General features: G+C 42.2%; 2 protein-coding genes across 5 annotated transcripts; both read right to left on the reverse strand.

Moving 5' to 3' along the window:
* Nucleotides 1-366: 366 nt before the first annotated feature.
* LOC102204269 (rapamycin-insensitive companion of mTOR) lies at nucleotides 367-20,220 on the reverse strand. 4 transcript variants are annotated; one of them, XM_005729499.1, is made up of 38 exons: nucleotides 20,148-20,220; nucleotides 19,975-20,022; nucleotides 18,454-18,551; nucleotides 15,046-15,110; nucleotides 14,692-14,823; nucleotides 14,455-14,518; nucleotides 13,859-13,985; nucleotides 13,549-13,718; nucleotides 13,072-13,139; nucleotides 12,692-12,759; nucleotides 12,517-12,599; nucleotides 12,053-12,140; nucleotides 10,287-10,377; nucleotides 10,114-10,180; nucleotides 9,896-9,976; nucleotides 9,675-9,775; nucleotides 8,993-9,152; nucleotides 8,654-8,755; nucleotides 8,527-8,573; nucleotides 8,285-8,420; nucleotides 7,975-8,174; nucleotides 7,714-7,840; nucleotides 7,265-7,429; nucleotides 7,060-7,136; nucleotides 6,884-6,962; nucleotides 6,398-6,507; nucleotides 6,221-6,308; nucleotides 6,011-6,103; nucleotides 5,797-5,903; nucleotides 5,423-5,652; nucleotides 4,191-5,280; nucleotides 3,852-3,932; nucleotides 2,935-3,194; nucleotides 2,615-2,821; nucleotides 2,364-2,516; nucleotides 1,035-1,158; nucleotides 804-942; nucleotides 367-707 (listed from the first exon to the last, which is right to left on the reverse strand). In XM_005729499.1, exons 1-38 carry the CDS (start codon nucleotides 20,194-20,196, stop codon nucleotides 627-629), a joined length of 5,256 nt encoding a protein of 1,751 aa, XP_005729556.1. In that variant the 5' UTR covers nucleotides 20,197-20,220; the 3' UTR covers nucleotides 367-626. The 4 variants fall into 4 exon arrangements, with proteins under 4 accessions (XP_005729556.1, XP_013765386.1, XP_005729557.1 ...); XM_013909932.1 differs by having other exon boundaries at nucleotides 2,935-3,242; XM_005729500.1 differs by lacking the exon at nucleotides 3,852-3,932.
* Nucleotides 20,221-23,093: 2,873 nt separating this feature from the next.
* On the reverse strand, nucleotides 23,094-26,247 carry cunh5orf34 (chromosome unknown C5orf34 homolog). Its single transcript, XM_005729501.1, has 11 exons — nucleotides 25,969-26,247; nucleotides 25,764-25,853; nucleotides 25,300-25,668; nucleotides 24,959-25,221; nucleotides 24,780-24,872; nucleotides 24,116-24,236; nucleotides 23,944-24,035; nucleotides 23,780-23,855; nucleotides 23,590-23,687; nucleotides 23,442-23,488; nucleotides 23,094-23,339 (listed from the first exon to the last, which is right to left on the reverse strand). Exons 1-11 carry the CDS (start codon nucleotides 26,170-26,172, stop codon nucleotides 23,161-23,163), a joined length of 1,632 nt encoding a protein of 543 aa, XP_005729558.1. The 5' UTR covers nucleotides 26,173-26,247; the 3' UTR covers nucleotides 23,094-23,160.
* Between the last annotated feature and the right edge of the window lie 669 nt (nucleotides 26,248-26,916).

Genomic DNA, 26,916 nt, shown 5'->3' on the forward strand with positions numbered 1-26,916 from the left:
AGGCTCCAGGTACGTTTTAAAATCAGCAGGATCCCTCTGTAGTGTTTTGTCAAAGAAAAGAACGCAAGGTCTGAGGAACCACTGGGCAGACACGACGACATGACTTATTTCATTACAGAAAAAAAAACAAAAAAACAAGACCACCTCTGGAAAGAGGAGGGAAAAAATGATAGTTTTTTGTTTGTTTTTTTAAACACAGCTCGAGTCTTTGTCCTAATGATTTAGCTTGTCGCTGAGCATTATGTTGATGTATTATTGAGTGTTGCTCGACATCGCCAGTCCATTTGAAAACAGTATTTGGTTAAACTGCTCCCCCTTTTTCCTGTGTTTTTATTTAGAAAAAGAAAAAAAAAGTCTGAGACAGCATTAGGTGTGTCGGATTACATTTGTTTATAGATGCTGACGTCCTTTGTTTCCAGCTCGTATGTAAGGTGACTGATGACCATCTCCTCTTTTTCCTTGGCTGTGGTGCTGTTAAAATCCACCAGAAACACATCGAAATGCCCCACCCCATCTTCAGAGCCTTAACTCATATTATTTCAGTTTTGTCTTCCTTTCAGGGTGATAAGAAGCCGGGTCTGCAGCTGTGCAGGGAAAGCAGGAGGGATGGGGGAGAAATGGGATGATCAGGATTCTTCAGGAGGGTCAGCGTCCTCTTCAACAGGTTTTGGTTGCTTTGTCAGGATTGCTTCTGCTTCCTCAAACATCTGGGGAGAACCAAAAGAAGAACAGTGATTAAACATGTAAGCACAAGGACACAGTCCGTTTTAAAAAACTTCAAATCAAGTTTCAATTGATCTTACTGGCATAAATTGCACATCCTGGAAAAGTTCTTGTATGAAACGTCTTGAGGTCAGGCGAAATGCACAGTGGGATAAGAGATGAGAAACCTCCGAGTACAGGCAAATGTCATCAAACGCATATGAAAACTTCTCTTTTATCCTGAAGAGAGATGAAATATTTTAGAGACCTTGGAAAAACAACTTTAAAATGCATCCAGAGTATATGCACAAAAGGGGGAAAAGGAGCCTTACGTCAGTAGTCCTGTTTCGTGGCCTTTGGTTCCTACGGAGGAGCTAAGGTTGATGATGAGGCGGAGCACCTCCTTCCTCAGTAAGACTCGAGAGGCGGGGCCGTCCTCGGATATCGCCTTGCCACCTGAGGGAAGCAAGCGAATATTTATACATACACTCTTATTTACGTTCACAAAACCAAGGGACTCATTATCACCCAATGGCACTTTATAAATAAAGTAACTCAATTAAAATATAACCCCATCTCCTCATAATTTATTACTGTCTCTAAAATTGGGTTTATTCATCATACAGTGAATTCTGAAGTGTGTGGGATGAGAAGAAAAACAGTCAAATCAGCCTGCAGCATGCCAGGTTTCCTAGCAACATTTATTGTTTATACATAGTTTGATATAAAAACTGCTATAAACTGATCCAGAGCTAGCGGCATGTGATTGATTGATAAAGTTCAATAAAACGTGATTAATTATTGCAGGGCTGAGTGGGTTGTTGGAGACGTGGCAGAGCTGGGTGGAGTGTGTTATTGGACACAAATGGGGAACTGGACTGGTTGCTGGCTGTGCGGGGCAGTGTGGGAAGCGCAGCTGAACTGGGGGGAGAATCCAGAGTGTGGAGAACTAATCCATAAATGCAGAGCAGAGCAGCTGAGTGGGGCGGCACTTGGGCCTGAGCAGGAGAGCTGAAAACTGATGCAGAGCAGTGTGGATGATGAGATTTGTTTGACTCGTTAATTCATTCAAATGTGATTCTTATTATGTTGGAACCAACCACGTAGTGATCTCAAGTCATTTGTAAAACTAATAAACTCCCTAAGACTTCATTTTAAATACTTATTCTGTTACATCATTTCTTGGAATAAGAAACATTGAATGAAAATTCAAAACTAAACCTTCAAGAAATTACTTCATTGTCAATGTCTGGGAGTTTGGGTTTAACTTTTATTTCTTATTAATGCTGCAATTTTATGCTGAAGTATCAATGTGTGTGTGGGCTTTTGCATTTGCTTATTCCACAGAACTGAACTTTAATCAAACATTAAGGACTGAATATTCCACAGGGCACAACGTTTGACTCACTTGTCCTGCCACTGGTCATTTTAGGACACTCATCAACAAAAAAAAGATTAAACTAAACAGACTTTCCTAGTTAAATAAAGACTTCCTTTGTCATTCTAATTTGCTTTGATGGTCTAGAGAAAGAGAGAGGAAACAGGTGGAAAGAGAAAAAAGGTCCAACAAATGAGTTGATGGAGAAGGAGACAGTACGACTTTCAACTGGAACAAAGCAGCACTTTTTAATTTAGCATATTGTGGTTATTTGTGAGCTTACCAATGACAATGTCACCAGGTGTAGGTGTGCCAGAGACTGAACCTTGTGACACAGCAGCATCACTGCAGCCTGACACCCCAGAAAATTTTGACTGTGGCATCACCTCCAGGCGGTGGCCGCTCTGGCCTCCCCATGATGGAAAGTCGACAAAATCTGCGAGAAAAGATGGGAAGAAAAAAGCATTCCTTGAAGTATTTGTTAGGTTCAATCCGCATCCGTTCAAATGACTGAATGTGTGCGTGTCAGCTTACCTGTACGAGAGTGTGTGCTATTGATCAGTGGTTGGGTGGGGTATCCAAGGACGATCGCTCCCACGCAGTAGAGGCAGTTTTCTTCAGTGTGAACCTGCAGGCCCGTCTCCTCTGAGCCCACCATGTGGTTCGGGGTGTCTCCTCGGTGCACAATCAGCTCTGAGATACTAAACTGCTGCTTCAGCACTGGGAGGGCAGGACGATCACCTACAGAGGTGATAAGCACCAACAGAAATCAGTCTCTTGTCTTTGTGCAGCTTTGTTTCTTTCTTTCATAAGCTTTCAATAGTTTATTTAATTATGTGCAAAGTGGACGTTACCATCGCCATCACCGAAAAGAAAACGTTTCCGCTCTTCCGATGGCGGGCTGATCCTCTGCTGAAAGTAGGCAGAGTCTCTGATGTGGAACATGTCATGGATGTCCATCGGCAGTGCAAGGCCAATGTAGTCGTCGTTACATCCGAAGGTGACGCTGGAGACCATGGAGCGTACTGAAGAGCAGCGGTGCAGGGTGCTTTGGTTGATTGGACTGAGTAGCTCTTCTTTATCCAAAGAGGCAAAACTCAGAGCTTTCAGAAACCTAGGGAGGGCAAGAGGAGAGGTGCATGAGAGGATCCGGGGGGAGAGGCTGGGAAAGAAAAGGAACATGGGGAATAAATGGGAAAAAATGTTTGGTAAAAGAACAGAGAGGGGAAACTTTTTTTTGCTGCAGAACGCCATCAGAGCAGCGGCAGCAAAATACATTTTGTCTCCATTGTCTGAGGTTTAAAGTTATAAATGAATTCTTTTTCTAGTGCAATCAGTGGGTAATGTACAGGTTAAGAGTTATGAACTCATCTGTTACACCTTTGTATCAGAGATTTAGCTCTTTTTTCACACTCTTTCACATTTCCTTATTTTCTGGTCCTGCTTTTTGCACTAACTTACCTTACCCACCACATTTTTTCTATGCATGACTTATCACTGTGATGCATTTATACTAGACACATTGTAAAACATCAAATTGCACTAATCTCTACCTGTTTGCCATTTATATTTTTAAGTTGGGGTCACAGGTGGGCCACTAGAAATTCACCAGTCTACGTGGGACTTACTTGCACAACAGGAAAGCACTGATGGATCAACTGTAGGCAAAGAGCAGTTAGTACTCTACTAAAGCAGCAACAACATATTGATCTGTCTGGACTGGTGCTAGAAGCTACATCTCTAAAGGAGGACACAAGCTAGGTCCACCCACCGCGGTACGAGTGTTCTGGACAGCCTGCGGTACGAACTTACGGCGCTGGGTTCTGGACAGGTAACCCTCCTATCTGATATCCTGACAGACACAGCAGAAGGTGCACAAAAAGACACCCATCACCCCCCCCAAAAAAAATCTGTCATTCCAAAGGTACAAAAAAACTAAAAGCGAAAACTCAGGTTCAGGCATGTTTTTAAACATTCTTTAGGCTGATGGCTAACATCTTCACGTGGCACCAAACCTAAATTAAATACGCTCAAAAAGACAACAGAATAATAGAGATGGGTTAAGATGTTCCGTTTCCATGAAGCAAACCCTGCGGTGGAGCCGACTTACCTGCGGGGAGTTAGTCTGGAATCGAGACTGCCGCTCTTCATAGTGATGGTGTCTGTGAACAACACATCTTTGGCAGGTGAAGCCAGCGCTTCGCTGTGAGACAAAGATGGGTGTATCCTCTGCTGCTGAAGCCTCTTCAGCGTAGCGTAGCCCAGCGCGTCTCTCGGGCTGGTGTACATGAAGCTACAATCAGCCAGGCTTTTTATGGTGGTCACTGAGGGGGACTTGAGAGACTGAGCCCGGCGGGGGAGGGTGTGGGAGGAGCCGGGAGGTACCAGAGAGACAGTGGAGGACTTGGACGTGGACATGTGGTTAGTCTGTGACTGGGGGGTGAGGGATGAGAGTGTTTTGACAGTCTTGGCAGACACTACTGTGTTGAGGCTCACGCAGTCAGAGGAATCTGGTTCGGCCTCCGGATGCTCCGGGTTACCAACGGTTTCCCGAGAGGGACTGGAGCTCATGGAGCTGATGCCGCTCGTTGTGGTGTCCGTGTTAAAGCTCTGACTGCGGCTTTTAAACTGAGTACCTCCGCCACCCCCTCCTACATTGCCTCCGCTAGAAGAGCCGCCATCTCCTGCTAGACGCTCCCGGCTGCTCTGCTCTCTCTCCCGGCTATGTTGCTCTGCAGCCCCCTGGCCTCCGAGAGTACTAAGTCCGAGGCCTGAGCCTCCTCCCTTCGACAGCCTGCCATCCACCAAGTGCTCCTCTGAGCCCCCTCTTGTCCCAACAAATGATGTCTCCAGACTGACCGTTGGACTCTTTGGCATTCCTCGGCCATTAAAGATAGGGGTAAAGTCCCCCTGGTTTGGGCTGTAGACAGAGGGCTCTGTCACTGTCCTGTTCCGCCTCATACTCCCAGTCTTGAGCTCAGTGGGGGTTCGGGAGCCCGATGGTGTCTTGGGGTCACTGGTGGAGCGCAGTTTCTTGCTGGGGAGAGACAGGGAGTTCAGGAAGCGAGTGCGAACGAAGCGAGTAGAGGCCAGTATTGTAAAGGGGCTACGGTCTTTGACTGGTTTGGAGTGTAAGTATAAAGAAGTCTCATCCGACTGGTCCAGAACATCACACTTGTCATCATCCAGGATGTACATGTCTAAGAGAAATGAAATTAATTAAAAACGTCCAACTTCTAGCAATAATTACTGATTATTATAGAGATCTGTTAAAGAAACAAAACATAAATTTCAATCGTTTTGGAGAACATGGTGACAAAGCAAAGGCAATGTGCTACGTACTTGGTTGAGACTCGCTCTCGCTGTTGTGGCGGGAGCTGGTGGACTCCGAGTTTAGACTGAGCGTGCTCGGTACTGAAGAAAGTTCAGAGGTCAGCTGTGTGTCCACTTCGTCTGGAGTGACGGGCCACAGCGTCCTGCGACTGTGTCTGACTGCATCCCAACCGAACTGTTTTAGCACCTCACAGCCCTGCTTGGTCTTGGTGATCACACCCAGCACATACACACATGTCCTGTGGACACCAAGTGACAGTCAAAATACAAATACAAATACAAATACAAAAAAAACAAAAAACAAAAAAACAGTCTGACGTTACATGTTCCATAGTAACGCTTTTTAATGTAACTGAATAAAAGACAAAGAAAGAAAAGCTCACCCTCGCACTGACAGCACCTCACAGTGCTGAGCCAATGCAAGAATATCAGGAATGACGTTCTCCTCCTGCAGGAGATTCAGACCCCAGTTTGAAGAGCCAATGTTGCCCTGAAAAAACAAAAAAACAAAACGAAAAACAACCACAATCAAGCCCATTTCTTTGTATTATCATTAAAGATTAACTTATGTGACATGGATTAATCTGCGTTACTGACTAGTGCCCAGAGAGCAGCTTTGAGCTGTTTGATGCCCTCCCAGGTGTCCAGCATCGGGGAGCGAATCGTGTAGCTAAGGTCAGGCACTACACTCTGGAGACAGATGGGGCAAAAATAAAAGACAAATGGCACTTTAGTCCTACAGAACAGCTGAATGATAAATTTTAGTTAAAAAAAAAAAAAAAAAAAAAGAGAAGAGAGAGACCTTACCTGAGCCTCTAATAAATGACAGCCTGTCTTATCGTGAACCAGCTGACCATACAAGTGCACAGGGAGATAGACGTTTGGTCTTTGTAACCTGGAGACATGGCCAAAGAAATCAGGCACAGTCAAAAACCCATTCACTGCTACAGCTCATCGAATGGCCCCAAATTTCACCCTTCTTACCTTTGGTTGCTGCGTCTGACGTAGTTGTCTCCATCGACAGGTTTGCGGTAAGTTGTTAGTGCTTCATTGAGCTGCTCCTCTATCTGGTCCACATACTTAAGATTATACTCCTGCAATGCACAGAGTCTACTTAATATTCAATTCAATTCAATTTTATTTATAGAATGCCAAATCACAACAACAGTTGCCTCAAAGGTGCTTTATACTGCAAGGTTAAGACCCTACAATACAAAGAAAACAGAAAAAAACCCAACAATCATATGACCCACTATGAGCAAGCGCTTTGGCGACAGTGGGAAGGAAAAACTCCCATTTAACAGAAAGAAACTTCCAGCAGAACCAGGCTCAGAGACGGGCAGCAATCTGCCGTGACCGGTTGGGGTGAGGGGAGGAAACTCATTTGTATGTGTCCTTGTTATAGCCACATGATTTCAGAATATTTTAAATGAGATTTCATTAAGCTGTCTGCTGATATTTGAATAATACCTTTTGCCATTTATCCAGCTGTTTGCTGACATAGCCCCTCTCATTGAGGTAGGAGAAACCTTTAGGAATGGACAGGAACCTAAAAATGCAGGGGAAAAAAGATGTAGAGTGTGTTCAAGAAGGACTATTTCAGAGTGACGCACTGTTTTTGTAATGTTGTAGTGGTAAACACCTACCTGAGGAGCAGTAAGAGGCCTTTGTCTCCCAGGTGGGACACAGCTGGTTTCAGCTGGATTAGAGCGTGAAGGTTGGCCTGTAAAGCAGCAGAATGGGCACGAAACGAAACTGTCAGATAACACGATGGGCTTAATCTTATCTGCTTTTGCTATTTTATTATTTAATTGCTTTGCTGAGAACAATCTAAGCGGCATCATCACTCACCTTGTCTTCACACGCCTCATCCAGTATGTCCAGGGCCTCCATGGACACAGCTTTGTTGTGGTCGTGAAGCTGTGTGACCAGCAGCTCCATGCCCCAGCTACTGAAGAACTCCACGCCTGCACGCAGCAGCACGCGGAGGTGCTTGGTAGCATACAGCCTGCACGTCTGCACAGCGAGACAAGAAGTATTGTGTGATCAGGGGTGGTGCGAACATTTAATTGCCAAGAGGCCTACGACTTCTCAGAAGGTGTGGTGGGTGGAGGAAAATGAGGTGATCGGGTGTGTTTAGAAAAAGAAAAAAGGGCAAGTTTGGCAATAGATGATTCAGTTTATTTTATGCCTGCAAATGTGGCAGTGTGATAAGAGGTTGCTGACCACTGTGCATGAAAAAAAAAACAACTTCCTCATTACTACTAATTACAATATTAGTGTTTTAACAGCTTGCTTACATCAGTAGAAGCAGTGAGGATCTTGGAGAGGATCACTCTGGCCAGACCATCTCTGCTGTAGTCCAGTGTGGATACAGCGAGTTTCAGCACAGCATCCTGGTTCTTTACAGAGCACAGATTCAGCAGGCTGAAAATAGAGGGGAGAAAAAAAAGTGCAAATGTCACCTTGCAGGATGTTTTTAATCAAACAGCTCTGACACAATTTCACTCTGCAGGCCTGGAAAAGCTCAAAATAGATTAAAGACTTTTCTGCTCACTCACCACTGAAACAGGCCACATTTCTCTAGTAGTTTGACTCCCTGTGGGTGTGCCGAGAGCGTCCCCAGGAAGAGGAAGTAGTGTTGGCTGAGTGTAGTGAGCAGGCCATTACTCTGCAGACAGCGCTCGGGCTTCATTCCAGAGGACGAGGAGAGCCACGATACCATGTCCTTCACCAGGTCCTCCAGGTAACCCTGGCCATCCTGGTTGATGGCGGGGGAAAAATTAAAGCGTCAAAAACAAAGGTGGGTTCGTAAATGACCAAAAAGAAGAAATAAATTAGAGTACGAGCATCAGTGTAAACCTCTCTAACCTCATCGGAGTCCATGAGGAACTCAACAAACTGACAGCCAACCACAGTGAGTTGTCTGGCCTTTAGGTGATCCAACGCAAGCCCTGCGTACAACTTACTACTGGGCTTATAAAAGTACAGCAGCCTCCGAACAAACCTGCATCAGACAAAAACAAATAGAAATGTAAAACAGGATGTGAGAAAAACACGCTGAACAAATTCAGTTTCTTGTAATGAGCTGTGGTTAAATAAAAAAGGCTTACTTGTGCATCTGTTCATCTTTGTTGTTCCTGAGGTTTACATTTGGCCACTGAGAAGACAAAAAAATACCCTTTTACACATGTAAAAACAAAACATCGAGTCTGTGGTGGTACATGAGAACAGCCTGACCTTGAGGATGGTGGCAATAAGCAACCAATTCCACTCCAAATTCTGCTTGTGGTTGAGAATCTGACTGTCTCGCAGATTCATCATCAGTGCTTCTTCTGTGTCCTGAGCACAGAAGCAGAAAAAACAGAAGCTGTAAATATGAAAGTAAAACTACTTTTTTATTTTTTATTTAAATGTTTAAACTTTTGGCTTAAATTGTTCAAATCAGGTTTGCAGCAAATAACAGCCTCCCTCTTTCTAGCTACACTAAACACACCACATACTTTGCAACAAACACACAGAAGCCAAAGCCAAGACCAACCGTAAGATGGAAAATACGTGAAAGATGTTGATCTTTACCTTAATGACATAGATGTCTTTGTGGACACGTGAATCTCTGCGGTTATGTGACGACACAGACTTGCGAATGATGTGGTCCAGATAAAGACTGTGCGGTTTCAAACCTTTCTTCTTCTTCTCATGGAAACGTTTCAGATTGTTGACGGCTGCACTTGCTCGCCTAGAGCGCATAGAGACAAAGATGGAGGATGTTTTAAAAGTGGTTTAACAACTAGTACGTATTCAAGTAAATCCTACAAGTTAGTCGGCGACCAGTTGGCGAGTAGTGGCTGGATGAAATTTTCAAAATGATCGAGTTGGTGTGACATAGAAGATGCCAACGTTATCACTGAAAATGCACAACTTTGAACGTTGAAGGCGAACAGCTCCCTTTTCTTCCACACGAACTACAGGTGACCACGGCAATCTGCTTGCAACCAATGTAAATCCAAGGAAGCTTATTGTGCAGCACCCACTTTTCAACCTCCAGCAACCACTCGTCAACCGGTCGTGGACACGCTTTATTAGCGACTGATTGTTACCAGCGAGTCAATGACCAGTCTATAGCCCTGAAATCAGCACTACTGATAAGAACATCTTTATGAGAGAACACTGCAAAGGATGATGACTAAAGATTAGAGGAAATTATTTTGTTACAATAAAAAAAGCAAGAGTGATTGCGTGTGTGGCAGTTTGTACTCACAGTCGTTTCTCTTGGGGGATGTCAAAGGAGGCTGCCATGTTGATGAGAGTGGGAAGGCAGTGCAAGTGGTGACTATGGGAATGAGGAAGGATGGTATTTGCCTGATCAAGAGAGAAATAAAACCTTGGTGAGTATAGCAAAAGAAGCCAAAGGAGTCAAAGAAACAAAGATATAGCTTAGAAACTTTTAGAAATGCACAAAATGATACTTTTTTTTATTACCATGTGTAAAAGGTCTCCCAGAAGGATGGTGGCCCTGACAGCAAGCTGGTCATCGCTACTGGTCACAACTTCAACAAGGCCCTACAGTATCAAAAATAAAGGCACAAGGAAGGACATCAATATAAAAGCCACCCAAAAGCTGTTAATACAATACTGTGAAACACACACTCCTAGCCTGAGTAAATTAAACCTATTGTGCTTTTGCTGTGTCAGCTCACCTCTAAAAGCCCGCTGGAAATGAAGGCAGAAAGAACAAATGCCAGGTAGTTGTCCATTAGGTCAGGCCTAATAAAGGGAGCAGATAAAAATCATTTTATGGCTTGTTTACACACTGAAGTGACAACAGTTCTGTCAATATATTTCATTTCTATCCTGTGCTTTCGTTTGTCACCTAGAGCGGGCCCGATGGGGTAGGATGACTTTGGCCTCGGCAGCAACAAACCCGTCAGACAGTCTCCAGGTGTCCTGGAACCTGGCGGGGTCTGAAGGAGAACAGAGCAAACAGACCAGTCTGTCAGTGTGTGTAAAACATGGACCTACTAGGGGTCTAAAAGAAAGGCTGTACTGAGATAACATATGAAATGCTGAAACAAAGATTTTTTTTTAATCTTAAGCAGGACAAAATGCTAATTTTTGAAATTGATTGCATTAACACATTTCAAAAAAGTGGAGCTGGAACATTTTTCACACTATGTCAGAGAACAAAAGCACAAACGTGTCGTAGTTTCCTGGTGATTTAGAATTTAAGCTAACTTTTTTTTAGTTCAAAACACACCAAATGTAGTCAGTGGGTCACTAAATGCATTTTATTATGTAGACATGCAGACTGTGCTTCGGTGCTGTCCTGCTAAAATGAAAGCGTTTTCCTTCAAATGGACTTTATGATCATGTTGCTCCAAAAATTTCTACCCTGTGTATCATTAAGCATTATTTGGGCCTTCACAGATTTGCCCAGTTATCCATGTAATGTGCACTAATTAATCTCCAAACCCCAGCAGATCCTGGTAATAAACAAGATGGCCCCTCTTTACACAACAGAATGAAGCAGATGAGACCACTGGGCAGCTTTCTCCCTCCTAAATGAGCTCTGGTTGGCTCAGGAAGGACAGCTGGATTTTTGGATGGTCTAATTTGTATCTGTGGATCCAACTATGAACTGTGTCCACAGATAACAATATTCAGAAGTGTTCCTAAACTAGAAGTCCCCATCCCCTGGGACACGAACAGGTCCCGGTCCGCGAGTCATCTGGCACCAGGCCACAAGAGTTGAGGTTCGGGTGTGAAATGTATGGTTTTCAGGATTTTTATCGTTAACTCGGTTTCCGTGTTGTAGTTGTGTTTCTTATTTTGAAAGACATATTTGCGTGTTACCATAGTGACCAGAGAGCATTAAGGGGCAGAGAGGAGGATGTTACTTTCATTGTTGTTGGCGCATTTCAGGAGGACGCAGCTAATAAAGTTGCACAATAACACAGTGAATTTGCGTTTATTATTATTATATTTACAAAACACCACAGCTTTTGTCTTGGTCGTATCATTTTATTTTGTTGTATTTATCTGCGACACCTTAAAGGCCGGTCCGTGAAAATATTGTCTGACATTAAACCGGTCCGTGGCGCAAAAAAGGTTGAGGACCGATGCTCTAAACCCAACAAAAACCTGTTTTTGATGCAGTGTCACACAAGGGCCCGAAGACCACGGTCATTTAGTGTTGGTTTTCTGACGCTGTCTCGTTTCCCATTTTCTCCAAATCTTTAATGATATTTTGTGCGATAGATGACTAAGTCGCATTGTTCTCTGCTTTTCTTTTTCCAAATTACACATTTAGTGTTAACTGTTTAAAAAAAAAAATGTTCACACTCAGTGGGCAAACCGAGTAAAAGTGCTGAGCCCCTCTCATCTTTACTCATGAACAACTCAACCTTTCTGGGAATGTCTTTTCACACCCCGTTGTGTTACTTATTAACCTAACAAGCAGTCAGATCTTCAACCAGGTGTTTTTTTTCCTTCTTATATTACATAACTGTTCCAATCTCATGCTTCCCCTCTTAACTTTAGTGAAATGTGCTATTTACATCAAATACTTAATATAACAGTTCCACTGCTTGTTTTTATATGGGGATTAAATGATTTGAAAATTTGATATTTTTTACTTACCAACACTTAGAAGGGCTTCAGTGAAGTCTTGCGTTACAATGGGCACAGGAAGCCTGAATATCTCATATAACACTTCCAACAAGCCTTTCTGCAAAATTGGTTAAAAATAATTATATAGATATGGCAAAAGCTGCATTGTTAAGTAGCGGAAAAGAACAGTTAGAACTAATGTTAATGCTGTGTAAAACAGTGATTTGCAAGCTTGAGAGAACCCAATGGTTTGATAAGATGGCATGGCAAAAACACTCTGTGCTTTAAGCCTCTGAAGCCAAGCAGACTTAACATTAGTAAAAAGGCTGTTTCATACAGGAAATTTTGGTTGATTTTTAATTTCTAACGCAACTCCATCTAACCGCTGCACAATAAAAACAATCGCTTGATTGGAATCTTCACAGGCAAGAATCAGAAAAATCTGTATTTTTGAATATCAAACTTCCTTAAGGGCCAAACATTTTTTTACTCACCCTAACTTCCATATTTGGTATGCAAAGTAAGCCAATTAAAGACTGGATTCCAGAATTTCCAGCCTTGCATAGGTTGATAATTCCTGAGACAAAAAAAGAGAGAGAGAATAGGAGATATTTAACAGTGGGTATTCCTAACAAGTATGTACAGTAAGAATAATATTAAAGCCCTTACCAGACCAGGAGCGGAAAGCAGCCACTATAGCCATTCGGCTGGACAAAAAACGGGCTTCTCTGTCTTCCCTGTGAACAAGAAAAACACACGTTAAAGACTGGACATCATGTTCTGTGCACACAACATCGTTATGATCTTTCAGCCGGTGGTTGTTCAGACTACACAACACAAACAAAACATACAAGATCTTTTATAAAAATCTGACTTCACATCCTCTGGCAAGCCGCTGCAGAGTCAAGCCACCCTGACAACAAGGGTCGCCTAACAAAAACACTACACAAACCCTCCTCTCTCTCGCTCTCTCTCTCTCTATGCACAGTTCAACCACAGGCTCTTCATACCACCTACACACACACACACACACACACACACACACTCACTTGAGTTGCCCCTCAGCCGTGTCTGCGTTGTGACGGTAGTGAAAATCAGTGAAAGGCGCGAGGATTTGCTGGAGAACAGAGAACAAAAACAGAGAAAATTGATGCATACAAAACAACAGTAAAGCGAGCTTCAAATTACATCTCTATTTACTACTGTCAGGAAAAATCTTGCAGTAATAATTAACCTGCTACACATGTTATATAACATCTGTGTGCCTGCAGTGATGAGCTGCTACTGTCCCAAGTGTTTACAGACAATGAGGCTTTGGAGAAATGCTGTAACTGATTACTGTAAGCTCCATGGGAAAGAGACGGGCACCTACAGCTCTGCTAATCCTGACTGGAATGGCTCCCAGCACAGTGGCTCATTTTTAAACAGAAGCTTCTTCTCAATTCATAAACTATGTGTGTGTGTGTGTGTGTGTGTGTGTGTGTGTGTGTGTGTGTGTGTGTGTGTGTGTGTGTGTGTGCACAGACCTCCAACTCGACGTCAACACGCACATACTGGCGGGTGCGTGGGTGGTTGAGTAAGTGGAGGATAGTGGTGATAAGTGCTTCGTTGATGCGACTTAGTTGACAGTCTATCACACTCTTAAGGATGGTGCTGAGGCCTCCCCGTTTGGCCACCACCTCTGGGTTCTTCAGGGCTACACAGGCAATGGCGATAATAATAATATTAATAATAATGTCAAACAACAATAGTTCTCCACAAGTTTTTCTGTTCACCCAAAGAGCACCATGCATAGCAACCGCACCGGCCTGCATCTTTAAACACCAGGCACTTTACCTAGCTCGCAAACGATGGCGATGGCGGCGCGCACCATGCGGTCTCTCTCCTGCAGGCCGTCGGTCCCCACAGCAATTAAAGAGTTTGCAATAGACGTGGGGAAGAGCATTGCATTGACAGTGATGATCTACAGAGAGAGGAAGAGGACGGGAACATGAGTCATCAAAACAAGTCACAACAAAGAGAGGCAAAAAATAACTTCACTGTTTTGCTTTCTTTATGGCTGCTTTTTGGAGAACTCCAGAAAAAGAAGATCAACTTTGAAATGCCAAAACAGGATCTGACTATTCTGAAGGTCACATATTTAGTGCTTGTAAAACTGGTAGTTCCTTCAAGAAATTGAAGCTGAAACCACAGCACTATGACTCTAAGCGCTGTGTGAAGATTTACAGTAAACTACTAAACTATAAATAACCCCGCCTGCAGACACATGCAAACCATCCCCACTGACACTCCTGCTAACCCCGGGAGCTTTCTGGTGGCATTTTGCTGGCACAGGAGTGAGCAGTGAGGGCAAATTCCTCGAGTGACATGAGAGCGACTCTGCAAATGGTCAGAAGGAACAAAGATCACCAAAACACACGCCTTGTTTTTACCTTTCGGACAAGTCGTAGAGCCTGAGTCCTCTCACCCTCATTACTCTGCTGGATGTCAATGCATCTGAAAAAATCCACAATCATAACAATCAGTCATGTACCATGGTTGGGCCGAAGAAGAAGACTGGCTGAAGCATGGTACTACAAACACCCTAACAACTTAACTAAAAAAAAACCAAACATTTAGTAAGATAACAACTGTTACACCTGACTGGGTGGTTCAAAGCAGGAGCTCACCTGGCTATCAAGTAATCCACCTGTAGTCTGAGGACCTTCTGCAGTACGCTGGTATCTCTGATGAGGTAGCGAAGCGCCCGCAACCCCGCAGCACGCACTTCTTTAGCTTCATTAAGGAGAGCTAGTCGCAGACTAGAGATTAAAAACAAACAATAAAGTGACTAAAACTAGAGCACGGACAACCTGACACAAGATATGACTATTTCCTTCATTACTTCATTGACTGGTACTTTTCAATCGCACATTCACGTCATCATTATTCCAAATCCAGAACAGCTTAACAGCCAGAGTAAATAAAAAGCGCACATTAAATAGGACACACTTACACTATTATCGGTGGCTGAGATTACTTACCAAATGATGATTTCTTCATATGTAAACCCAAAATTTTCCTCACGGTGGCCAATGCTGCACAGCAGCTATAAAACAGAAACATAAAAATGGTTTCAATATGGCCATGACTCCATTAGCATGGTTTTAGTGAAGGACGAGAGTAAATCGAGCCCAGTCAGGTACATGTTGATTTAATGGATAACTGTGAATGAAAAAAACGTGTTCAACTCATTTAGAGGCTCTAAGTAGGAAACCCATAGAGGCAAAACACTTGCCACTATTTGTCGCTTAAGCACATGCTTGTATGATAGTACGTCAAAACACAAAGGACATAAAATAGAGCCTTCAATAGTCGGACTAACTCTGTTGTATTGTTCTCTCATAGCCTAGATATGTGCTCCTATTTTCTCTATCCTATCAGGTCTGGCAGTCAGTGTGACCCTGTTTCCAGCATGAATGTCTACCTTTAGCAATTCCCTAAAGGCAGGTAAGGCTGTGCAGTATGTCGTAAAAAAAAATCACATCTCAATATGCATATAAAAGGAGTAGTCATCAAATACACTTTTTCTTAAATTTATTTATTGATCTGAGAGACCAGAGGAGGAGGCCAGAATGAGCCCGGGAAAGACTCCAAAGCGGCCCACTGGACAGCTTTGGGAAATGTGATGAAGCGCACAGACTTATGACCCTTTTAACTGTATTTTCATAACTTTTACAGCTTTCCTACTGATAAAAGACCCCTCACCACTGCTATTGATAATACAGCTAAGTAATTAAGTAACGTATAAACAATTAAATGAAAAAAGTTCCTGTTTTTTCCACTATGTACTATAACATGTTTCCATACTAGATAGGAAAAAAGGACAATGAAAAATTCACATGTTATAAAACGACGGTCTGGGCAATGAACTACTACTACTACTTTTTCTGTAATTTTACAAATTTATCACGTAGGCTCAAAGTAGGATGTATGTAGCCCACAATTCAAAATGACTTTACACGTATGATTTTGAGGATGAGAGACAATATAAATCTGTGGTAAACACAGTGAAATAATAAAATAAAGAGTTGCAGTACTTGTAACTATTAAATCAAAGAGAGAGAGGGAGACAGAGAAATTTTAAAAAATGTAGCAAAACAAACAAAAAAATAGATCGATCACTTCTCCCTTTTACTGCAGAAAAATGGCCTTGTGGGCCCTTTATGTGGGAAGTGAATGAATCTGCTGTCACTGTGTAAGAGGTAACATTGCCAGAACAAAGCCACAGCAATTGCGAAGTATAAGCCAGAAGGGTATTCAAATGACTGAAATCAGCTATAAAGTGTCAGCCCCATGTTTCTATGTAATCATTATCCAAATCTTATGTGGAGTGTTTACATCTCCCTAATAACTGTAGAGCTGCACACAACAATTAGTGAGAGTGTGAACTCTAATCAATATTTTACATATTTAATGTTCCAAATATGGTCTTATATGTTCTGTAACATCGTTCTTAGAGGTACACTGAGGCTCCATCACACAACAAGTCAATGCTCCTCCATCACAGTTGTCTATTCTGCCATGTGTCTCCTAATGAAAGTGAACCACTGTAGTACTTTTGGTTTAAACTGTTCCTCAAAGTTGAGCATAAATTTCCTAAAGCACAGCAGAGCATGAGGCAAGACGGAGCAGGGTGGAATGGGTGATGAGAGGCAAGAAGGAGTACAGGGTTGTTTTAAAACAGCTGTGATGTCAGAGCCCAAACAGGCAAACGAGGGGAGAGGAGATGGGGACAGGGTGCACGTGATGCTCTCCGGGGGGGTGGGGGATTAGCTAACCCTCACTGTCCTGGAACCCTTATAAGGAATCAGAGTCATGGTGCTCTAATGGGACACACACACATCATGGCTATAACCCTCCAGTCAGTTGTAAACAAGAGAGTTAGGTGTACAGATTACAGGCACACAAACCCATGCTCTCACTCAGCCTCGAGCCTGCTCCAGTGCCAACTGCACAGTTGTAGGAGGGCCAGTACTCACTTGCCACACAGCTACCAACAATTGTTTACAATATGCTTATGACCGGCAGTCAGAAGTGGTCTGAGGCAGTGTGGTGAAAGAGGAAATCAGGATATAGCTATGATCAGGATTAAACTCTCCTGTAAACATGTGCATGGACAACTGCAGATACCCACAAACCAGTAGTGTTCTGATAATACTGGTTTTTAGTTAGCTTCCTTAAAATACTGCACATCACTGTCTTTGCACACAGACACAGACAGACCTGTCACAACAAAGTGAAGAGCAGACAAATACCTGCACTCAGATGACAAACTTTATACCAATTCGACCCCAGCGTAGTTGCAGACGGAGAGAGTGAAACTGTGGTAAATTAGACAGTTGTGCACATGGCTTTGATTTTTTTTTCCCCACCTGAGGTGACAGTCAGAAAAGCCAGTGTGCTCAAGGCACAAGAAAGTGCTAGTTTTCTATCTCACACTCATCTCGCAATCATTAACTCATTTTCTCCACCCCTGTTATTCCTGTTCAAAATAACAGGAAGGAGAGTACTCCAGCATGTTTTGGGCTGACAGGAGAAAAACACCCTCGAGAGGTCACTAGTCCTGACCAACAGGGCTGACCTGAAGGATGAGCGATAACACTAAAACAGATTTTTTTTAATGAGCAAAAAACTTACATTTCATACTCTTTTTTTTAAAATTATTATTATTGTAGTCATTCTGCAATCAACTGAAGAAGACACTTAGATGAGTGACGAAACGCTTCTCCCACTGAAAACACTACGTCCAGATGAACAGATTAAACTTTTGGGGATATTATAGCTATTATTCATCTCTGCATCAGTAACATTTACTGCTGTTAAGTGAATCAGAGCAGTTATACTGCATGGTCAAAAGAATTTAAAACTTGCATATGCTCACATGTGTTACAATCCATGTTAGGATATTTGTGTTTTAAGCCTTGCTGAACTGAAAATCCTCCTAAATCCTCTTTTTTTTTTTATCATCCACATTAAAAACCAGAAGAGAAAAAAATGACTAAAGTAATCTTTTCTTCTTCTTTTTTTAACAAATCAAAGTCTCGGGTCCATACAAACAATAACCAGACACTATTAATCTCAGATTTCAAAGTCTGAGCGCTGCTCCAGATGCACATTAGACTGAAGTGCTCTCCTATCCCTCGAGCTCCTGTTATATTCACTGTCAGCATCACAGTGACAGGCACAACTAGGCCTGCTGGCATCAACACCCAAGAGGAAAAGATCAAGGAGAGGTCAGTGGTGACACTACAGAGGAGGAGCAGCTAATCAATCTTGTGAGATATCTGAACCCAGTGAACCCTCTCAAAAAGCTGCATGTCTCACAACATTTCAGCGAGGCAAAACTGTCTTTAAATGAGGCAAAAATTATCAGAGCTTGACAGCGTTACCTTTATGAAGTTGTTCAGGTGGCCCAGTTTTCGCATGTTACTGACTCCGTGCGGTTTGGCCACATTTTGAAGGATTTCACGGAAGTTTTCTGATGGTTCTAAAGGAGAATGAAAAGGAAATACAATGTAACTAAGGGAGGCGTTAAGCCATATTGCCATAATAATATCAGTCAATGAACCGTAATAGATATCCTGCAGGAAGGAAGTTGGTTTAGCTGGAACTAATGCAGAGTGTACAATCAAAACAAAGGCTAGACACTAAAATAGCCAGACCTGAGCGGGAAGTGTTTTTGTTTTCAGTTCCTTTCAACTATCCTACGTTAAATATTTGACAAACAGGAACCGCATTTTAAAACAGAATCGTCTAAGCGTGGTCGACGCCTAAACGCCCGCTTTGCGTGGGATGACTTCCAGATATTGCCCTGCAAGACAAATGTAAACATCGCACAAACTGGGAAAACACCAGCTTAATGAGCTGCGCAGATCACTTTCTCCTCAACAACAAAGCGCAGCAGATGATAAGCCTGATTACGCTGCAGCTTGTCAAAAAGTAACAGCTATCGGTATTAGTCATCAGTCTCACTGCTCCAAACACTGCACTCAATCTATCGCTCAAAAGTGGAAATGAGAAAAATGCCAGCCCAAAGGGTTACTTTGGTAACAAGCATTTGTAAACATCACGAGCCAATCTTACAGTAAGTTATGAATACATCACATTTTAATTGATGCCACAGTGATTACATGAACTTAGTATGCACATTTGTTATTTCATAACTTTAAACCTCTGGGAACTGACATACTTTATTTTCCCCAGTTTTGGTATTATCAGGAAGAACATGTAAATAGTGCAAATCGCACTGAAGCAGCTGATAGGTTAAGTGTATTGACTCTCCTGTGGTGAAGATTTTAATGTTGTCAGTCACACATATTTCAGGTGAGCATGTCTCTAGTTGAGACGATTGTAATGAATCTAGCAGGGATCTGGGCCTCCAGGACTCAGACACCGCTGCTCCGTGTAAACAAACTGCTATGCAGTGTTGATGCTGGAGGAGTAAATCTGACAAGTTGTGCAGCTGTGTTATCAGTGCTCCTCTGGAAGAACCACCGTGTGTTGCCTCAATGCTTCTCGGCGCACAGCTTTCAGACTCAATTCCCTCAGCCAGTTAGCGATGACAAATGCATGACTGCAACTCTTATGGCTACTTGGCTAAATAACAGGCTAACGTGCCCACTCACGCCGATCAAAATAACAGAGCGTCTTCATGGCTGGTTAGCTGGGGCAGCTAGCTAACGCTAACTCAGCTAGTTAAGTTAGCTCGTTGCCGCCTGTTGTTATGACATCGATAGCGACGTTTTTAGACCAAACAGTGAGGGAAAATGGCGAAATAACAACAGCAGTGACGGGTCAAGCGCGTACACTGTCTAGACTTTCACCACGCGGGGCTAGCGTTTGCAGAAATCGCCCTCATCCATTTTGAACAATAATCGCTTTCAGGGTGATGTGATGAAGCCTCTGCTTACCTCTGCTCAGATCCAGCGGTACGTTCTCCTCCCCGCTGTCATTCCGACCTGTCAAAAACACACACCACGGACACGCCGAGACATTACTCCAAGGTCATCGCGTGCGTGACAAAATCATATTTTGCAATATCCTGCTTTTACAGCAGCCGCTGAACCGAGGTTTTTGTGCTTACCTCGCATCCGAAGACTCCGGATAGGACGGCCGCGGAAGCTGGCCGCCATGTTTCCAGGAACATACACAACACCGGAAACTTCGCGGGTTATCGCGAGACAGCAGACGACAGAAGGACCGCAACAGATCCTCAGCAGACCTAAGATCAGCTGGATCCTCCTTAATATCCCTCTAATCTTACCAGTGATAAAAGCATAACTCTGATCTGGCGACTGTGTTAGGGTTAGCAAAGGGGGATCTCAACACCACATAATTTCTATCACAAATATTATCATTTCAGGTAAAGTTAATTTTTGACTTGCCTTATCCATTCATTTTTTATTGTTTAAGTATATTCTTCCTCTTCTTTTCCCTATTATTATTATTATTATTATTATTATTATGTCTACATTTAACATTGGTTTTGATTGAAAAAAAAACTTTCAACAATTCATGTCTATGAGTGGCTCCAGCTCGACCTTTCACATTTCATAGTTATAACTGATTACTTCGCTATTTTTCACACGTAAAATCTGTCAATAAACATTTAAAGTAGTTTATTCTGGTTTTTAAATATAATTTTAATGATCTAATGTGCAAGTTATTATTATGCAGTTATTATTATTCATTAATTTTTTGTATATATCAAAAGTAAGTAATATCAAAAGTAAAATATCATATTGCAGCACAACTTCTTGTTAGTTAGTTTTTCCCCGTTTTACTAAAGGCAAAACAGGTGTGAGAAAAGAATAATAATAACAATGAATGACTACAATGTTCAGCTTTTCAGGTCTTAATACCTGCAATAACCGTCTTGCACACTTGGTGTCACCCATACATAACAATGAACACTTTGTCAATCTGGGAGTGGACCGAAATGTGGCTTCACCATTTGAAATAAATAGACACTCTCTGAGTACAGGCGTATTTTGTCTTTGTTTGTTTGTTTGCAAATTAATTTCAACTAACAATTGAATGCATGAAAGAAGGTGACTTTTTCTCTTACTCTCTAAAAGCAATGACTCTACACACACATTCTGATCTCTACTCAATTTAATGGCCCAATCTGAAACATCCAAAGGACAGAAGTATTGTATAACCTACCTACCTACCTACCTACCTACCTACCTACCTACCTACCTACCTATCTATCTATCTATCTATCTATCTATCTATCTATCTATCTATCTATCTATCTATCTATCTATCTATCTATAATTAGTGAGCTAATCAGAAAAAAAGTTAATGGTATGGCAGTAGCTTATAGCAGGCCTATTATATTTACATTAACATCAATAACATTAATGTATTCCTATTTTAAAATTAATATGAATACATTTTTATTAACAAACAGCCTAAAGGAAATAGAAACAGCTGATTAAGTCACTGAAAATAGAGAAAGTGTAAAGTCACATGAGAAAGAGATATGATAGGCAACTTTATAATTTACATTTGCTCTGAGCGCATCAGCTAGTGAACTGGAATCATCATAGATACAAAGTTATACAGTAGGCGATGGCTCTGTGATTCTTTCTCTTCTTTTAAATCCTCATGGGTTGTAATGAGAGATTTTATATTAATCTTCCCCATAATCTATGAGCTTACTGAGTGTATTAGATAGATCATTCTGCTAGTGTACATGATTGGCAAATCAGGGATTTAAAATGTGTCAATAGTCACTCGCTCAAAAAAATAAAAAATCTTCAGCCATAAACTATTTAGTTGTTTTGACTCACTGGGGCAATGGCAGCTGCTGTCTCCACTGGATAATAACAGAGACTGGGAAACCAATCTCTGCCAGTTGATTACAATGTAAACAAAATGTGCTGCATAGTTCACCAAGTTCGTAGTTTAATGCAACCAAAGATTATGGTTACAAGGGAACACAGATCTGGAAAATAGATTGAAAGCTATTCACCCCCTGACATTAAATGAACTGTAAAGAAGATTCAAATGCTTACTATTACTGCATCTATCAGTTTGGTCATTTAAAGAAGTTCAGTTCCTTGAACTTAAAACAATGTTTTGGATTACTGACTACCTGACAGAGAGACTGCAGTGCCTGGGACTGGATGGACCTCTGTCTGATTAGGTGATGTGCAGCACTGGAGCATCACAGAGGACTGTGCGGTCTCCATTGAGTTGTACAGATTTTCAGTCCAACTTCAGGTCATAGCACCTATAGAAATGCTGATTATTCTGCACTGCTTTGACAGGAGAAGCACTACAGAGCTGTCTCGTCAGAGCAATCTGAATATGCTTTATTTTGAAAGTCTGATCCCTACACTAAACCCCAAAATAGATTCCTTTTGAAATTTATTATATTGGATCTGCTGGAGCTCTGATTTTCCTCCCTACTGTGATCTAATGCCCTCCTGATGATAGAACGCAATCCGGGACATTAAGCTGAAAACCCCAGTCAGGAGAGCCAGCATAAACTATTTGCCAATGTTAATGTTTGAAGATGAGAACTACAAACAAATTGCATCCAGCATCTGTTAAAACAGCAAGGATTCATAGTGAAAGAGTCTGGGTGCTGAAGTGGCCTGGCTGCATTCCAAACCTTCCACTAGCTGAAAACATTTGGCGCAACATGAAATCAAAAATACAACAATGAACACCCTGGACTGCTGAACTGCTCAAATCCCCTATCAAACATCAATGGTAAACCATTCCTCACCCAAAAGTCCATCAATGGGTCTCCTCAATTCCCAGATGGTTATGGGCTGTGGTTAAGAGAACAAAGGATGCTACGCAGTGGTTATAAGATGTTTTGGTGCCATCAAATTCAAAATAAAACTTTCCCCCCCTTAAAATGTTACAATGTCTTAATTGAAACATTCGATTATGTTCCATTATGAATAAATTGTGTCCCAACTTTTTTGGGGTTGTTAAGTAGACTAAAATATTAAAAGTCTATGCAACCCCATTACATAGTAATACATACTTTAAGTATAATTCCATACAGTTTTATTATATTTTTTTATTGAGACAAACACACAAATATGGCTTCCTGCTTAAACATAAGGATTGTTTTAAGTTAGTGTGGCAGCAGATACGAGAGCGTCAATATCCTGAATTGCTTTGGATGTCCTTTGAAGAGCTTCAGCAACATAGTTGTCATTTAATGGTTCACAAGTGACGTCTGCAGGTCTTTCCTCCTCATCTGCATGTGCTTTTCCACTTCTCAGCACGTGACTGTTCTCCAGCAGAACTGGGCAAAGGATGTTAAAGAGCACACAGAGAAGCCCTCAATACAGACATCAATGTTCATGTCAGCATCCCGTTGTATCTTGATCTTAGCACTGAAGGATACAGGTGAATCGCTTTATCTTCTCAAGCTCTGCAGCAACGAGCTCTGATCTAAAATGAACAGGAGGTCAAATGAACAGTACACACAAGCTGTTAACACCTTTAATTTTACAACAAAATATCAACAGAGTGACCAGAAAAACACAACTTACAAACTGCCTGCTTCCTCTGTCACACTCATGCGTTGCTCAGCAGGCACAGGAATGGACACCATTTCTTCAAACGCTGCTGGTTTACAAAAATATCCATCCTGCAAACAGAAAGAGATTCAGTAACTGGCAGTGCACAAGCTTAAATGGTGTAAGTGTAGGTATCCACAGGTGTAACAGGAGGTACTACTACTTCAAGCTCTTGCAAGCAGCTGGGTAAGGCTGGACACTTCAGTGACTTCAAGGCCTGGTTGTAGCAAGCCAGGATCCTGTAAAACAGTTATGCGATGGGTGAAGACCGGAAAAAATTAAAAGTCCTTTAACTCACCAGACTGCGATGAAGAGGGGGCAGCTTACCTGCTTGCACGACTCACAATAGAGCAAACAGAGTAGGCCTGTCCAAGCACATCAGGTGGAAGGTTGTTTAAATGGTAGGCTACCTCTTTGACCTGTGGTAAAGATGGGCTAAATTTGTAAGATGTTTTTTAAATGTATTGGTTAATCTCTTATTATAAAATTTAAAGTTTACCCGCCCTGACTGGAGTTCAGTTTTGTGATGCGTAAAATAAGAGTTAAGGTTGCGGTTAGAGCGGATGACTGATCCATCCCCTGGGGAAACCTCAACAGCTGAGACAGATCCACTCAGTATCCTACACAGCAGACATGAAGGTAAACACACTATTCTGGTGTAGATTTATGGACCATCTCCCACACTCTATACTGTACAACAATGATTTTTTTATCATGAGTATGAAAATTGAAGATATCAGAGAACCTTTGGTGTTAGACTGAATCAACAGGAAGGATGCTTCTGCTCTGATTTATTGTTTTGCTTTCAGGCAACTGATGAGGCACAGAAGACTTGAAAAATGACAGCTATAAGTTGTCAGGACTATTTTTAATAAATAAATACATTCAAGCACTTTTCTGGTATTTTCAAAGTGAATCTTCAAGCCTTTAATAATAATAATAATAATAATAATAATAATAATAATAATGGATTGCATTTATATAGCGCTTTTTGGGGACCCTCAAAGCGCTGTACAATTCCACTATTCATTCACTCTCACATTCATACACTGGTGAAGGCAGCTACAGTTGTAGCCACACTGTTAGTTAAGTCTTCTTAACTTGCAGTGCGTTTGACCTTTCAGGGCCACCGTAATTTATGCCCTGAAGACCTGCACAGTTACCTGTAAGTGACTCCCTGACACCACACTGCCTTTACCATCTCAGTCGGAAGGTCTGTGTGTTCTTCTTTGGCCAGGGGATCTTTAACCTTCCACCTTAAATACACAAGTACGGAAGCTTAAATCAGCCACTGAACAATATTGAAATGGTTTACAAAATGCTTGTTTTTAAATCTACAAACCTGTGCCGATGAGGCGTTGGACACGTGAGAGGCAGCGCCTGAGGAACACGGGACCTTCTGTCTTCACAGGATATGTCCAATTTGTTTATTGTCTTGTCTGATTGGTTTGAACTGCTAGCTCCTCTATCCGCTACATCTTTAGCTTTAGAGAAACGAGCTGCCCAGTGATGGCGAGCCACGGAAAGAGGGTAGGCCCATTTGGGAGCAACTGCACAGCATGAATGATGCTGGACCACTGTGGTGGACTGGTACACCTGTTCAGGCTGGAAAGAGAAGAAAAATCAATCATCCTATCAGACTTTAGATACATTGGCATTATTATTATTAGAAGGAAGTACTACCTTTTGGTGCCCATCGCTGATCATCTGAGGAGAACAAGACCTCGGTCTGGTCAGCATTGTCCTCATGTTTCTTCTTCCGTGCCGGACCACTTCGGTGTGATCACTGGTATTATCGGGTATTGGACTGCTCGCTTGCTCTTGTCTGCCGTAGCTATCATCTCTGCTCACTTGCTGCACACTGCGGTGCTGATTACGAGCAGAACTGAGGCTGCACATGAACTCCACTGTGAATTCTTCACCGGAGGATGACAGCACCAACACTGCATGTCCCTCCTCTGACCTGACGATGGTCTCGCCTCCAAGTCCGAATTCAGCCAGAGAGGCTGACACCTCTGGCCAATGTACAGCTGAATCAATGCTGAAAAAAGGCTGTATGAGGAAGTGCAGAACATACAAAGAGAGAGTAATTACACTGCCCATAGTCTAAGGGAGTAACACAGTGACTAGCAACCAGTTCTTTATACCTTTTTGTTCTCAGCAGAGATAAGTTCATGTGGCAGATATGGTTGACGGGCATACTTATTTCTAAATGCCAGTGCAGCCAACATCAGCTTCTGTAATAAAAACAAGTGACGTAATCACGTTGAAGAAAGTCAGATGAAGGCAACACGAGAGGCACAAAAGCAATACAGTTGTTTTTATAGAAAACCTCATACGTCGTGCCGATACCTTGTATGTGCTGATGGTGAACCTGGTCCTCTGTCGGACTTTCTCAGCGGGCTGCAGTGGATGTCGGCGGGAGTCTGAGGCTTTCACCAGCAGGAATTCAGAACCGCACGGCGACAGCTGTAACCGCGCTCCGTTCCTATACCGGATATCTACCGACTCATCCTCGTACATGATCATCAACACGGCACTCTCGTCGGTTTCCATCGTAAAAAGGAGCCCGTTGCTGCGACCGCGCCTATAATCAAAACATTATGACGTTGTTACGTCATCAGGTGGAGACGCTTACTATTGGCGCGCATATCGTGTGAGACCGGAAGTGTCTTTTCTAAAAGTAAATAAATAAACCCACATTATTATTATTATTATTATTATTATTATTATTATTATTATTATATTTGAAATTATTATTATTATTATATAAAAAACACATCTAAAATAAATTGACCAGAATTACCGAATTATGCATGACACTGATATTTATATTAAACCCGGTTATGTGGAAGTGGAACAACTGGGCCGCACTTTGAGCCAGAGATATCTAAAGGTGATTTTTTTTCTTTTTTTTCAAAAACCATTTTAATGTGTGTGGTAATGGGGGAAAAACACCAGTACTCTTTTAATGTCAATATGAATGACATTTATTAATGTATTCTTAGATCATAAGATCCTTAGAGAACAAGTGGAGAGCCTGAATGCGACCAAAAATGAGCTGGGTGTGGATGACGACACACTGCAGCAATGGGTGGCCGATGTGGCCGATGTGGCTGTGGTGTAGCTGGCCCCAGTGTTTTCTGGCATCTTCAACTCCTCACTGCAGGCATGTCATGTGCCTGCCTGCTTCAAGTCCTCCACCATAATCCCTGTCCCCAAGAAACCTAGGATCACTGGACTAAATGACTACAGACCCGTGGCTCTGACATCTGTGGTCATGAAGTCATTTGAGCGCCT

The sequence above is a fragment of the Pundamilia nyererei genome, unplaced genomic scaffold, assembly GCF_000239375.1.
Source record: "Pundamilia nyererei isolate P.nyererei 1_Seehausen unplaced genomic scaffold, PunNye1.0 scaffold00033, whole genome shotgun sequence".
Classification (NCBI taxonomy): domain Eukaryota; kingdom Metazoa; phylum Chordata; class Actinopteri; order Cichliformes; family Cichlidae; genus Pundamilia; species Pundamilia nyererei.